At 47.4% G+C, this 14,376-nt stretch overlaps 7 protein-coding genes and 1 non-coding gene across 8 annotated transcripts; 5 read left to right on the forward strand and 3 right to left on the reverse strand.

The window, feature by feature from the left end:
* Positions 1-167: 167 nt before the first annotated feature.
* FPOAC1_010220 (uncharacterized protein) lies at positions 168-1,133 on the forward strand (the record flags this gene model as incomplete). The annotated part of the gene is made up of 1 exon (XM_044854615.1): positions 168-1,133. One exon carries the CDS (start codon positions 168-170, stop codon positions 1,131-1,133), a length of 966 nt encoding a protein of 321 aa, XP_044701928.1.
* A 666-nt stretch (positions 1,134-1,799) lies between these two features.
* Positions 1,800-1,872, forward strand: FPOAC1_010221. The gene has a single exon. It is a non-coding gene; the product is annotated as a tRNA-Arg (tRNA).
* Positions 1,873-2,270: 398 nt separating this feature from the next.
* On the reverse strand, positions 2,271-3,080 carry FPOAC1_010222 (uncharacterized protein; the record flags this gene model as incomplete). Its single annotated transcript, XM_044854616.1, has 1 exon — positions 2,271-3,080. The coding sequence occupies one exon, from the start codon at positions 3,078-3,080 to the stop codon at positions 2,271-2,273; it is 810 nt and encodes a 269-aa protein (XP_044701929.1).
* Positions 3,081-3,945: 865 nt separating this feature from the next.
* FPOAC1_010223 (uncharacterized protein) lies at positions 3,946-4,688 on the forward strand (the record flags this gene model as incomplete). Its single annotated transcript, XM_044854617.1, has 2 exons — positions 3,946-4,568; positions 4,673-4,688. The coding sequence occupies 2 exons, from the start codon at positions 3,946-3,948 to the stop codon at positions 4,686-4,688; spliced, it is 639 nt and encodes a 212-aa protein (XP_044701930.1).
* Positions 4,689-5,961: 1,273 nt separating this feature from the next.
* Positions 5,962-7,475, forward strand: FPOAC1_010224 (uncharacterized protein; the record flags this gene model as incomplete). Its single annotated transcript, XM_044854618.1, has 2 exons — positions 5,962-7,362; positions 7,416-7,475. The coding sequence occupies 2 exons, from the start codon at positions 5,962-5,964 to the stop codon at positions 7,473-7,475; spliced, it is 1,461 nt and encodes a 486-aa protein (XP_044701931.1).
* A 244-nt stretch (positions 7,476-7,719) lies between these two features.
* Positions 7,720-9,064, reverse strand: FPOAC1_010225 (uncharacterized protein; the record flags this gene model as incomplete). The annotated part of the gene is made up of 2 exons (XM_044854619.1): positions 7,720-7,909; positions 7,959-9,064. The coding sequence occupies 2 exons, from the start codon at positions 9,062-9,064 to the stop codon at positions 7,720-7,722; spliced, it is 1,296 nt and encodes a 431-aa protein (XP_044701932.1).
* A 523-nt stretch (positions 9,065-9,587) lies between these two features.
* FPOAC1_010226 (uncharacterized protein) lies at positions 9,588-11,869 on the forward strand (the record flags this gene model as incomplete). The annotated part of the gene is made up of 7 exons (XM_044854620.1): positions 9,588-9,637; positions 9,707-9,832; positions 9,879-9,932; positions 9,986-10,129; positions 10,178-10,512; positions 10,567-11,456; positions 11,510-11,869. 7 exons carry the CDS (start codon positions 9,588-9,590, stop codon positions 11,867-11,869), a joined length of 1,959 nt encoding a protein of 652 aa, XP_044701933.1.
* Positions 11,870-12,046: 177 nt separating this feature from the next.
* Positions 12,047-13,872, reverse strand: FPOAC1_010227 (uncharacterized protein; the record flags this gene model as incomplete). Its single annotated transcript, XM_044854621.1, has 5 exons — positions 12,047-12,721; positions 12,777-13,044; positions 13,092-13,303; positions 13,355-13,634; positions 13,697-13,872. 5 exons carry the CDS (start codon positions 13,870-13,872, stop codon positions 12,047-12,049), a joined length of 1,611 nt encoding a protein of 536 aa, XP_044701934.1.
* Between the last annotated feature and the right edge of the window lie 504 nt (positions 13,873-14,376).

Consider the following 14,376-nt stretch of genomic DNA (forward strand, 5'->3'; position numbering starts at 1 on the left):
ATTCTTTTTTCACTTTCACTCTCTTTTTCCAAATCACTCACTTTCGCTTCGAGCCTTGACGGCCGTTTATATTATTTACCACTCTTTATAACAAACAAATTCTGGTCCTAGAGACACTCCACGAAAAAAAACACACAACAACTACTCAGTTTTATACTACCGCAACAATGAAGAACTCGGCCAGCATCCTCGCTTTCATCCCTCTCGTCGCCGCCCACGGCTTCATCAAGTCTCCCGCCCCTCGCATGCCCGGCGATGCTTACAAGGCCGCCTGCGGTGACCAGCCCTTCTACCAACAGTCCTCCGACATCAACGGCAACGTCCAGGGCATCAAGCAGGTCGTCGGCAACAGCTTTGACGCTACCGACTGCAACCTCTGGCTCTGCAAGGGTTTCCAGTTCGACGACAACAAGGACAATGTTCAGAGCTACAGCCTCGGCGAGAAGATTGACTTTGAGATCAACATTGCTGCTCCCCACACTGGTTACGCCAACGTTTCCGTTGTCAAGACTTCTTCTGACAGCATGATTGGTGAGCCTCTCATTGAGTTTGAGAACTACGCTGCCAACGCTGGTACTGCTTCCAACAACACTGCTTTCAGCGTCACTCTCCCCGAGACCCTGGGTGGTGAGTGCACCAAGGCTGGAGACTGTGTTCTCCAGTGGTTCTGGGACGCTCCCGATATCGACCAGACCTACGAGGCCTGTGTTGACTTTGTCGTCGGTGGTTCCGGTTCCGGTACCGCCCCTGCTCCTTCTTCCGGCTCCGGCACTGCCCCCGCTCCCACCGCTTCTTCCGGCTCCGGTGCCGAGGAGCCCGCTACTTCTTCCCCCGCCGCTGAGGATGATGATGAGGACTGTGATGAGGAGGAGGAGCCCGCTGCCACCACTGCCGCCGCTGAGAAGCCCGCTGCCACCACTCTCCAGGCCGTCGCTATCAGCTCCGCTGCCGATTCTGGTTCTGCCCAGCCTACCTCTGCCCCTGTCGCCGACGACGATGAGGACTGCGATGATGAGTACGATGATGAGGAGCCTGTCGCTGATGAGGATGAGGACTGTGAGGATGAGGGTGATGACCAGGCTGCTGATGACGACGAGGAGGAGTGCCCTGCTGAGGAGGAGTATGACTACTAAGCGTTTGTCAAATCCGCTTTGGTATGAGGTCTTGACTTCAAGCTTCGGGGTGAAGAGGGGATGTTTATTCATTTGATGTAGATATTTAGTTCTGGGTAGCCTCCTGTGGGGGTGAATTCAACTCAATGTGAAATATTTGAGGAAACTGTTTGTTCTGTGCCTTTTTTATTTAAACAAAATGTGAAGTTTTTAATGCGAGTAGTATATGGCTTTTACCAGGTCAAGTCTCAGTATCACTATGGCACAATGCACTGGGAAGTATTATAGGGGAAGGGGCATCTGTCTCTTTACACTGGACCTTCTAAGACAAGGTATTAGAGGGAAGATGTGTATTTTGCTCTGGCTGTATAGTCAATCGCGCGACGAGGGTGAGCTGGGTGAGCTGCGCCGGTGTTTGCTTCCACAACATACAGAATGTGGTTTGAGCTCGGCTGATATAGAACTAATTTCCATTACCGGGAATTACCGTAGTTTTTCATCAGTAAGATATCAGCGCTTGACGGCAGGCAGAGATACAAATTGCGTTGGAGGCGCTGCTTTGTGTTGTTCTTTAAATAGGTATGTTATACTGATTGATTTAGCTTTTATTCTTTGGAAGGGTAGAAGCTTATATACGTATTAACTGGCGACGAATCTTCAATAACAAGTGGCATAACATGCTACAAAGCCCTTGTGGCCTAATGGCTAAGGCATCAGACTTCTAATCTGAGGATTTGGGGTTCGAGTCCCCACTAGGGCTTTATTTTTTAGTTTTTTAATAATCATTGAACTTACTGCAAGTCAGATGAGGATATCTCGGAGACCCCAAGACGATATTTAGAAGTCACAGCGCAGAAAGGAAATAATGAACCTCAGCTATAGAAGTTTGTTAAAGGAGGTTATACGGACACGTTATTAGGGTTAGAGGAACATGAAAGAACGGGAACGGGAAGAGGAAGAGGAAGAGAAAGAGAAAGAGGAAGATGATAATATTGACAAAGACTGAATATTGGCCCATTTTCTCAAGGGTCAGTTAGAATAGGCATTTTTATACATAGTTGTAAGGTACTTACACAAGTGTCCACACTGTCCAACGTGCTCAAGGAGGGCTTACCTACATGGGCTGTTCCGCTGTGCCTCCAAGACCCAACTTACCCCTCAGTTTCTCCCAGAATGACACCTCTTCCTCTTTTTTTCTTCTATAGAGGCACAAAGGGTAAAGAAGCCAGAGTTAGGAAAGAACCACAGCCACTGAGCCTGCTCAGACCATGCCTTGGTAAAGGTCTCCCAACGATCCCTTACTATCTCGGGAACCTCCCCGCCCTTCATGGTCTTCTGATTCAGGGCTTGATTGTCGCAGGGATTGACCAACCGGTAGTGGTCGTCCTGATAGACAATGCCAAGGGATGAGGGCTCTACGCGAATACTTAGATTCATTCGTTGTCCTCGTTCGAGGATGGGAGGGTCCAGAGCTGCGTCTGAGCGTAGTTTCTGCAAGGCTGACTTGCCTTCACAGATCCCACAGGCTGTAGCCGTGAGACCGCATTCAGATCGTATTGGGGGGACAGTGGAAAAGAACTCCTTGACGAGAGGAGCTCTCATTCCCATAGCCTTGCAGCCACATCCATGGACTGGAACGTCAGCATTACAGGCGGGACATGCCAAGTTCTTGTTCTTGTCAAAGAAACCCCAAATGTCCCCGGCCATGTCCTGCAAACAGCTGTAGCCCAGCATGTGTCCACAAGGGAGGATCCAAGGGCAGTGCCGATAATATCGGTCTTGGCTTGGTTGGGTGAGCATAAGCTCTGTGCAGAGGCCGCATTTCAGTGCATAAGGTCGAATGTTTGCCTCATCGTTTTCGACCGCTTTTCTAAAGCTGGGCCAAAAAGTGTTAGTGATGGAACAAAAAGTAGTTTCACCAGTATCTGCAGTCACGGAGATGAGAGGGGGGTTGTTGGTGGAAGTCATTTTGGCGACTACTCTTTGAGAAGAACTTACTGCAGGTAGTTGCTCTGTGAATGGCTATGGAGTGGGAAGTGTTCTGTTGGTACTTACTGTAGAGTATAACTGTTCAAGATGTTGTTACCGTAGAACGATACAGTTGTGTTTTTGAACAGAAAGAGTGGATAGAAGCACGGGCAGAAGAGCTTATTTATACCCTTTCCCAAGTTCAAGATAGACCGGTCTGGTTAGTTTTAGTGTTTAGGAGCTTCATGTTGGACTGTTCATGTTGTAGCTTGAACATAGATACGGGCTATTTGACGACTTGAATAAAGTAAAATGCACGAGAAAATCGTGTTCATCGGAACAGTAAACTTGTTACAACCTTTCGTTGTTGGCACAATAAAGAAGCTTAGAGTAAAGCCACATTGCTCTGTCTGAGTGGTCGCGAAACGTTTCCAGATGACTACAGTACCGGATAAATTGTATCATTTCCTTCAATTGACACTATAGATCTCCTGTACAATAGTCAATATTTCGCTTGAGGGCGTATCTCTGAATCAGACTGCTTGATCAGCATAGCTTCACCAACTACTTCAAGTGTGAGGTTGTTCAGATAATGGACAGAGACTCTTTGTTGAAGGATACAATGACTAACTAACAATGCAATATAGTGAGAAAAGAATGCTCACAATATTATTGCAAGTAGTTGAAAGGATTGTGAACAACGGATTTCTTTGTCAACGAACTACAACAAGGGGATTCATGATCAACAGCATAGCTTAATCACAGTCCCGGATGATAAGAAATGAGACTCCCACCAATCCGGTATCATCTTATTCTAACATACTATTCATCTACCATATCAAAACTAAACCACCTCTTGCCCAAAATGGCTCTTCAATCTACAGACATTATGTCTATAAACAACATCCTCAACCGGGAACCTACACCTTCAGTCAACCAACCCCTCAGCAACACGTACTGGCCCATCCTCAGAGACGCTCTCCTACGAGACCCATCCTCCTACAACAATCTCCATCTTGAATGCGGAATATGTCTTGAAAACATGACAGTCTTCCAACATGAACATATTTACGATCCAGAAATGTCCCATTTCTCGCACAGAGCTCGTATCTTTCCCTGCGGACACATGTTTGGCAGTAAATGCGCCTTGACAATGATCGACGACCTCGTCAGGAGCCATCAACCCATAGCCTGCCCAATCTGCCGCGTCGACTTTTCTCTTCACATAGATTGTGGTCATGTTCACACTGGTATGCCCATGCCAACTAGCATCAAGCAAATCTGGAAGTTTCCGCCCACGCTCTCGGAAGGGGGTGTGGTAGCTGATAAATGCGGCGACTGCCAAGTCACCGAGATTATCATGGGCATTAACTATCTAGCGCCCACACTTCTTTTCCCTTTTGAGCTTGCAGAAGGGGAGTCTCTGTTCGTATCAGCCAGAACGAAGAGTCAAGTGTGGGATGCGAGGCCGGTGGAGTTGGTAGAAGGGTATGTTGCGCGGGATGTATCGATTAAAGGGCCGTTGAAGAGGGTCTTTGATGAGATCAAAGCCAAACTGAAGGATAGCGCTACGAGATGTTGGTATTCTGCAGATTTGAGGAGCTTTGAGATTGCTATAAGATTATGTTCTGAGGAGTTTTGAGGTTTGTATTAGGAGAGGAGTTTGTATGTGAAAGTGCATCAATTGGCTTGGGATGCAAGACTGTTGTGTAATGTTTGAGGATTTTGTTTAGATACACTATTAAGCAATGTCATTTTTGTTTATTTTCTTGTCATCTTGTGTATAACTACCGCGGTTTTGCTTTAACTCGATGGCTAAGCCCAGATATTGCACATGGCATGTCTCAAGTCTCTAAGCCAACTTTGCCGCCATAGTATGAGTTGAACTAGAGATGATTAGACGACCAGAGATTAATTATTTATGCAACTGGCCTGCCATATCTAGTAACCCATGTCTGGAATTGTATATTTTATACATGGTTCCGTTTATAACCGTTACAAACTAACATGCATCTCTCCCGTTGTATTGACCATATAAAGTTTAGACCCTGAACATTAACATGTCTTCCCCAGCATTGAATGATCGACTCTGCGTCTCAAAAGGCCCAGAGAATTATATTCAAGGGGCGAGAACAGACTCGGGGCCTCCGCTTTCCGCTTTGAAGTTTTATGGGAATCATTAGGTAAAATGGACCGACTTTTGAGTAAGAGAATCCACAAAATGTCATCGGTCTGTCTATTTTGTTCTCCAGGATGTTTATTTGAGGTTCTTGATTAAAGGACACATGTTTTCTCTACTCGACCTGTTTCCATTTAAATAAAATATTAATTAAATGAGTGATTGTAGTATCTATAAAGAATGAGTGTTCAAGATGGAGGGTTTCATAGTTTGATGGCCAAGAAAAGAAAAGTCTTACACGAGTAACTAGTTCTCAGCTACTGATGTTAGCTGATTCGCTTGTTAGTGGAGCGTTTACTAAACTAACCAACCATAAACCTCATAAAGAAGCTTTGCTTCTAGAAAAACGATGTAAATATCCACTTTGTACTCCATCCATCCATGGATCGTGCGTGCGTGACATGACATGGACTGACAAACTTTTTCCTTTGCCTCTTCCCAGCTTTTTAATAAGAACGAGGATCAAATCTACTATGACAATGTCCGACCTCGGTCTAGTCTAAAGGGGGGGGAGGAGGAGTCACTCCTCCTCCATCATGTTGTTTGCCCTACAAAGATTGACCTGGTCCCGCCTTGACTTTACACCTTCTTTACTTTCTTTCCATCTACTCAATTTCTCCATCAGAGTCCGACTTGGAATTGAAACTGTTTGTGTGACAATGATAGACTGATCACATACACGCCAAAAAAAACAAAAACAAAATGATCCCTACAACTACTACCTCGGTCGAAGCCGCCGCCGCCAACAAGAACAAGACCAAGAACAAGGACGCGCCTCGAGGACAAGATCCTCAAGACAACAACATCCTTTCAGGTCCTATCCCTCGTGAAGACGATGATTCTACCAGCGAGAAAATGATTGGCGAAGTTACCGAGTTTGAGAAGCGCAAGATTCTCGATGGAAAGGCAAAGTTCAACCGTCTCGGCTGGAAGCGCCTCACCATCGTCCTCATTGTCCAGGCCGTCGCTCTCGGCTCGCTCTCTATTCCCGGCGCCTTTGCTACCCTCGGCATGGTAGCCGGCGTGATCTGCTCCGTCGGAATCGGTCTCATCGCCATCTACACCTCGTATATCGTTGGCCAGGTCAAGGTCAAGTACCCGCACGTCGAGCACTACCCTGCCGCCGGAGGTCTCATGTTTGGCCGTTGGGGAGCTGAAATCTTTGGCGCCATGGTCACGTTCCAGCTCCTCCTCCTCACAGCTTCACACTGTTTGACGGGGACCATCGCCTTTTCGACACTGACTGAGAGTAACATCTGCAGTCTTGTCTGGGGCGTCATCTCTGCCATTATCCTTGTGCTTCTGGCGGTGCCTCCTAGTTTTGCCGAGGTGGCTATTCTGGGTTATATCGACTTTGTGTCCATCATTGCAGCTATCGGTATCACCATCATCGCCACTGGTATCAGGTCAAATGAAACGCCTGAACCAGTCAATTGGTCTGCCTGGCCCAGGGAGGGTGTCACTTTTGCGCAGGCCTTTATTGCGCTCTGCAACATCTTTTTCGCCTACAGCTTTTCCATCTCGCAGTTTAGCTTTATGGACGAGATGCATACACCCACAGACTACATGAAGTCCATCTGGACGCTTGGTGGTTTGGAGATTGTCATTTACACTCTCACTGGCGCTCTTATCTACTCCTTCGTTGGTGTAGATGTCAAGTCTCCAGCTCTGCTGTCAGCAGGCCATACCGTCTCAAAGGTTGCTTTTGGCGTCGCCTTGCCCGTCATTTTCATCAGCGGCTCTATCAACACAACTGTTGCCGTGCGTTATATCCATGGTCGAATCCACGAGAATTCCATCGCCAAGTACATCAACACGCCCAAGGGATGGATCTCTTGGTTGTTGCTTATCAGCATCTTCACCTGGATCGGTTTCATCATTGCCGAAGCTATTCCTTTCTTCAGCGACTTGATCGCCATCACTTCCAGTCTTCTCAACTCTGGATTCACGCTGTACTGGCCTGCTGTCATGTGGTTCATGCTACTCAAGAAAGGCAAATGGTACAGCCGTGAGAATATCCTCCCGGCCATTGTCAACCTCATCATCTTCATCATGGGTCTTGTCTTTTTGGTTGCAGGAACTTACTCGGCGGTTGTCGATATTGTAAGTGGACTGCCACATATACTCTTCAGCACAAAGACTAACCTTATTTGTAGATTGATCAGTACGATCGCGGAATTGTCAAGAATGCTTTCACATGTGCTCCTCTTGGCTAAGATGTCAGCAGGTTGGTTGACAGACTCTGAGTCCACTCACCAAAGCGATGGGATACTCCATGTTACACATATGTCCATATCCCATATAATACAGCACAAAAACACCACCGTAGGGGCCATTCGTAAACGTAGACGTGACATGTACAGCTTCAAGATACTCAACGTAGTTGCCAAGTGATGACTCCACGCTGGCAAACAGGACGATTCTAGTCTATCTATTTATTTCTGTAGCATCAATATTACCTTACAGTTTGGCCTGTTCAAGCCTTGTCAACTTGCGCAATGGGGGACCGCCTCGACTACCATCACCCTGCTTCACCATGTCCTTCCCAGTCGGTGCTCTAAGCCTCCATTTATGTCGAAGTTCTTCAGGAGCTTTATTCTCGTAGCAATCAGCAATGTATCGTCCTAAAACAGGAAGAAACTTGAACCCGCTGTGTCACTTGTTAGTGCATGTTCTTCCTGTCAACAAGGTAAACTCACTGTCCAGCGCCACCAGTAGCTAGGAAGATTCCCTCGCGAGCAGGATGATGATCAACGATAAAGTCACCCTCAGGCGTATCAGAGTACCAGCAGAGACGCTGTCTCAACCACTCATGGTTACCAATCTCTGGTACAAGCTGCTGCAACCCCTCACGGAGAGCCTGTTCAGCATCTTCGGGGAGATAATTCGCAGTTGCGTTGTTCTCATCTCTCTTTGGAGTTGAGACTGTTCGAGATTCGCCTAGAGGATCTTGAGCATCGAACTCTGTCGCCCACCCATAGCCGTGGCGTGCGATCTTGAGAATATGCGTCTTTGGTGTAGGGGGAAAGACAAATACTCCTGTGCTGAGGTTGATGATGACGGGCATCTCTGCAAGCTTCTCAGACTCTTGGGGAGTTAAACGGATGAAGCCAACTGGTTGACCTGAGCCAGACGAAGCATGGCTGATGGGAACTAATCTATTTGACCACGCTCCTGTAGCCAAAATGACTTGCGCAGCTGCAATGGGTTCTCCTTCTGCGACGTTGACGCCAGTGACTTTGCTTCCACTGTACCGCAACGACAAAACTCGTCCTCTTGCACCTGTAATAAAGGAGACACCAGCAAGACTACACTCCATAGCCAACTGACGTATACTCGACTCAGCATCAGCCCACCCACCAGTCTTGTTATAATACGCCTTGAGACCATCAAGCTTAGCCTGAACCGCAGGGAACGGTTTGCAGATATCGTGTGCATCCTCATACTCTTCTAGTGTATCTCCCAGCGATTTGTTGGCAGACTTACTCTGCTCAGCAAAATCGTTTCCTGCTTTGTCCGTGAGCATCACAAAGCCTGACTGGTGGAAGTGATCAGAGTATTGACCCATCCAACCGTCGAGGGCTTCACGGGCCATTTTGCCATAGAAGGGATCAGCGTACTCCACGCGAATGACACGGGAGATGTCAACGCTGCTTCCGTCAATGACGGGTGGGAGATAACGATCTAGGACTGTGACATTTTGGTAGCCCCTGTTCTTGAGTTCGAGGGCGGTTGAGAGGCCAAAGACACCAGCTCCAACGATGACGATGGACTCATTCTTGGCTACTGGCTTTCTGGAGGTCATTTTAAAGAGACGATAGGAGCAGTATTGCGATTCAGTGTATAATATGAGTTAGATATGAAGAGAAAGCTTGAGTAAACGAAATATCTGGATTTATAGTAGACGATATGTCAAGGAGAGAACGGAAAAGTAATGTAAAACTCCGTGTTGAGAGGCATTGACCAATCGTGTTTCACGGTATCTCAACAGAGAGGGTACGGAGAATTACCACGATAGTTCCCTACTAAACTTTGGAGTCACTAATAAACATATCATCAAGCAAACATTCTCAGTAAATAACAATATACGAATTGACAAAGTAGAGATAAATCACATCATTTATCATGACATAAGAACTTCAAAACAAACTCCAATTCCCATCTCCAACTCCAAGGTCACGTGTCAGGATACTTGTCCTTGGTGGGCACGGAGTCAACTCCATCTCCCCCCAATCCTCACCAAACAACTTACACGCCTTTCCCCAGTATTGACCGACCAATGTACATGTCTATTTTCTCTTCCTAAAACCCCCCATGTTCAAGTGGCCATGTCTTTTAATTCCGAATCTTCCGTGCGACGTGCCTGTGAGAGCTGTCGGTGAGTACCAATGATGGCATAGACTCTCAATCTTACATTCAATTGAGGATACTGACTACAGCGACGCAGACGCAAAAAGACAAAATGTACTGGTGAAAGACCGATATGTTCTTTCTGTGAGCGTTTGCAGCAGGATTGTGTATACTTGCCTCGGAATAGAGAGACTGTGAAGAGAAAGAGGAGGATGTCTAGAGCGTGAGTTAACTAATACCTCTTGTAAACTGTACTGACAAAAGCCCAGAGATCGAGTTGTCAATTTCCGAGAGGACGCTGAGGGGATAAATGAGCTTCTTGGGTAACTGACTCCAACAGCGATTCTTGCTGCGACTGACTGACCTATATAAATAGACCGCACGCCGCTTCGTCAAGTACTGGCTCAGCATTGACACCTGACTCATTACCAAGACAGAGAAACAGGACAAGTTTCACGATAGAAAGAACCTCCAGACGCATTAACAGGATAAACATCCACGACGAATCCTCGACATCTTGGTAACTCCTCTCAACCTGACTATGCAGTACCCCTCTAATCACCGGCAGGTCTTCTCATCTACCAGAAGTAAGCCCATCGTCAGCTTCAATTGACAGTGCAGTACAAGAATACCGAAGACGGCTGTACTTCCAGCCACTACCTCTCTTCGACCCTCAAGGTCTAAGAGAACGCATCGAGAGGTTTCCCATGTTTTTACAATGGATCTTTCTCGCGCTTGCCCTTTCGAATCTTCCATATGATGCGAGCAGCGCCAAGGAAGCTGATCTTATTCATTCTCATGCGAGAGCTGCACGAGATACAGTACTGGAACTCGCCATGCGAGGAACAGCTCAGTTGGAAATCTCACAAGCGCTGTGTTTACTTGCGTTGGGTGATATACTTGGTACCCATATCACAAGCCCTGTTTTACCATCATGAAACTGATCTTAATGTGTAGAAGGAAGACCGGCCCTCGCGCTGATGACGATAGGAGCTGTAGGAAGACTTGAACTCGTCCGCGGAGCATGTTACTCTGATTCTCCTAGCGATGCCAGTTTACGATGTTACTGGAGTGTTTTTATTCTAGAAAAGGGCTTCACGCCTCGTTTCACGCTTCTATCCCAGACACACTCCAAACCAGAATACCCTCGCAGCGCCCGTGAGCCTTCACCACCAGCATACATTGGCGATGAAGAGTACGCTCCAGACTTGGTTACTATCCGCGACGACCTAAGAACAGATCCCGGAATCACTTCACATGCCGTACGCGCGGTATCTTTCTGCGGAGACGTCATATCGTATCTCCATGCTCTGCGTATAGGAAAGGCGGATAACCCTGCTGACACAAACTCCAATTTTTACCAATTGACCAATACGCTTTATGATCTGGAGTCGAGGCTTGGACATATACATTTTGTTCGCAATGTGGGCTTTTCGGAAAGAACGTCGGAGGAGTTTGAGAGACATAGGGAGTATTGGGCGCCGTGGTTACTTTTTCAGATAACGGCGCACGCGACACAGGCTTTGTTGAATCATCCTTTCATTCACCTTGTTACCTTGCGACGAGCGAATAGGCCATCGCAACCTAGGCTGTTTCTTCAGCAGACGGTTGATCAAGCCATGTTTCATTCAGCGTGGGTTACGAGGTTGGTTCAGACGTGTATGGATCGAGGATTGATGGTTTACGATCCATTAATCGGGGACCTGGTAGCTGCGACAGCTACAATACCGTGGTTATTCCAATATGCCCGCGACACAAAAGTCTCAGAAACATCAAAGGAAAACTATAGAAAATGCATTGACTTTCTAGAGAGCATGCCCGATCCTTCTCCGAGGAGTATACAAAAGGTCCACCAAACCATAACCTCTCTCACAAGTACTGCTGGACTAACAAGTAACAGCGAGAACTTTTGCATCAGTTGCAAAGCATGTCCAGCCAAGCCCACGATAACAACATGATAAGTTTCCAGCCCTCGAAAATCTGGCAGCTTATTGATTCAGATATAATGGATGCGGTGGCGCCACAGCTGACGACGACGGGGGAAGTGATGGGTAATCAGGCTGATGCGTCCAAGATGACTGTGAGTGTGCAGACGACGTTTGTTCATCCTGTTGGTGAGAGGAGGACGGAGCAGAGGCAGACTAATATGCCTGAGACTCTTGTGGGTGCGGGGGATTTATATGAAGGGTTGGAGCAGTATTCTTTGGATAGTATATTTTCGCAGCCCATGTTTATTGATCATGCGTGGTTGCATGTATAGTCCAATACTACAAAATAGTCTCCACTGTCTCTGTTAATTATGCTTGGTATAAATTGTTTGTTGAACATAGAGTTACCCTTGAATGAAACATGTGTAGATCAGGCCATAGATACTGACTCGCAAAGCCTCTACTCAGTGCTTCACACATTAACAGCACACCTTCGAAACACCCATTAACTAAGCCCACCGCTGCACAAACTCATCCTTCTTAACACTCTTAGCCAAAGCCTTCTTATCAACAACCCCATCCAACTTCACCTTCAAACCCTCCACATCCCTCTCCAACGCAACAACCGACTCCTCAAACTCAGGATCAAGCATCTTGACTGGCCCAAACGGACTCTCCGCCAACATACTATCACGCAACAGCTGAATCGCCAACCTCGCATCATCAAGCCTCGACGTAACACTCGTCTCGAAGCTCTCTTGCGCACCACGCATCACATCCGTTGTCTTCTCTGAACGATCCTTAAAAGCCTTGCTCAGAGCAGATACCTGGTCCTGGATGGATGCATTCTCTGTGTCGGGTAGTGATAATGCGAGGTCGCGCATGAGAGCTTCTATGGCGGGCTCGTCGAGGATGCCGGAGGAGCGACGTCTGTTCTTACTAGTTGCGTCGCGACGGTTGCCGACTGTGCTGGCGCGCATGCGGATGGGTGAAGGGTTCCGGATAGGCGATGCCGGCATAGCTGCTCGAAGAGACTTTTTCTTCTCGGGGGAGAGCGAAGCGGATGATTCGGCTTTGGCGGTGGCTATGATGGAAGATGCTGCTGCATTGTGAGACTTGAGGATTTCCACACGCTCTGTAAGGAGTGTTATCTTGTCTACAAGATGATCTAGACATTCGTTAACCTGTACAACATTAGTGATACTGCGGTGGACGTTGCGATTATGTGGGTGGGCATACATATGTCACTGCCACAGCTGAGCGGCGCAGACTTTGTCCGCTTTGAGCATCTGTTGACTTGAGAGCTGGTTCCAAATACTGTTGCTCAGTCGACATTTGCGCGACGGGTAGAATCTCAGAGTAAAGTGACTCGAGCTCTTCCTCGAGGGCTTTGACATCGTCTTGAGTAGCGGACTTGACATCTCCTGAGCGCTCTGCTGCAAGGATGGCTTCGAGGTAGATCCTGTCTAGTTTTGTACGAAGGGTCTCGACTGTAGTCTTGATCAATCTGCAAGAGTTAATGTTGAATCAACAAAGGTACGGAAATGAACGTACCTCATACAAGTCTCTCGTAGCCTCTCAATCGTCTTTTCCTCTTCAGGATCCTGCTGATCAAGTTCCCAACCAAGCTTCTGAAGACTCAACAAGAGCTTATCGTCAGACTGTAAAACACTATCAACCGTTCTTTTCACATTGGAGCGAGATGTCTTGGCAATCTGCTCCAAATCGGCAACACGATACTCGAGACTCTGCGCCTCTCCATCGACCTAGAACGGGATCAACACGATGACGAACAAAAGGAGGGGGACCTGTGTTACCTCAAAAACGAGCTTCTTCAAAGCATGTTTGGTCTTGTCAAGACGCTCCTCTTCCAGATCCCTGCGCTCATGCTCCGCCTCATCACGTTTCTTTACCAAGCGCGCAAGAGCGTCTTGCTGCTGACGCAACGTCTCTGTCTGCTTGGTGATGGTCTCTGTGGAGCGATTGAGCTCTTCTATGGCGGCACGAATGTCATCTTCGTTCACCGCCTGGACTTCACCCAGGTCATGCAGGTCAGCGAGGCGATCGACCTGTCCGCTCTTGTCGAGAGCAGTATACCTAGATGAATTTAGATTAGAAAAAACAAGAGTACACAAAGTAGTTAGGGGGTCACAACTCACAGTGCCAACTCATCACCCGTGAGGAGATGATCTGTCGCGAGATGCAGATTCGTCCACTCGACAAAGGCCGTGTCGGATAGGGCGCTGCGGATGTCGTCCCTTGTGGCGGGGATGCCGTGCGCGCGGGCAGCCTTGAGCAGCAGAGCTTCTGCGCGATCCCTGGGGCCGAGATCCATTTTGAGCCTGTGGAATAGCGAAGTGGCGTTTTCCAAGGTAACGTTGATGAAGGATTCAAGGTTGTACAGCCAACGTCTCGGTTTGTTTGCAGATATCTGCGGTCTGATATTGAAAGAGTGATGTCAAACCAAAACTAACTGGACTTGATCATGGGTGATGATAAATATTTGCAATGGCAAGTCAGTGAGACGGTGTACTAAAGAGCCTCAAAGTTGTATGTCCAGTGTCAATCTCGATATGAGCAGAAAATACAACGGGTATAGAAACTAATGAGTAGGTAATTTGGGTATCCTCAATTATTCGGTGAAAAAGCTGCAGTGTGTCGTGTCGCGAAGCTTGTATCTCTTCAAAAAGATGTTGGAGATAACCTCACATTTCAATTGTTGAAACAAAACAAATTGACGACGATCAAGACGTCGGCTGAAGATCCGAGACATTGGGCGGTCAAACCTGGACCACCCCTGTATATTCTTTTTCAGGGGATGGTACAGCCTGAAGGACAA

The sequence above is a fragment of the Fusarium poae genome, chromosome 4, assembly GCF_019609905.1.
Source record: "Fusarium poae strain DAOMC 252244 chromosome 4, whole genome shotgun sequence".
NCBI lineage: Eukaryota > Fungi > Ascomycota > Sordariomycetes > Hypocreales > Nectriaceae > Fusarium > Fusarium poae.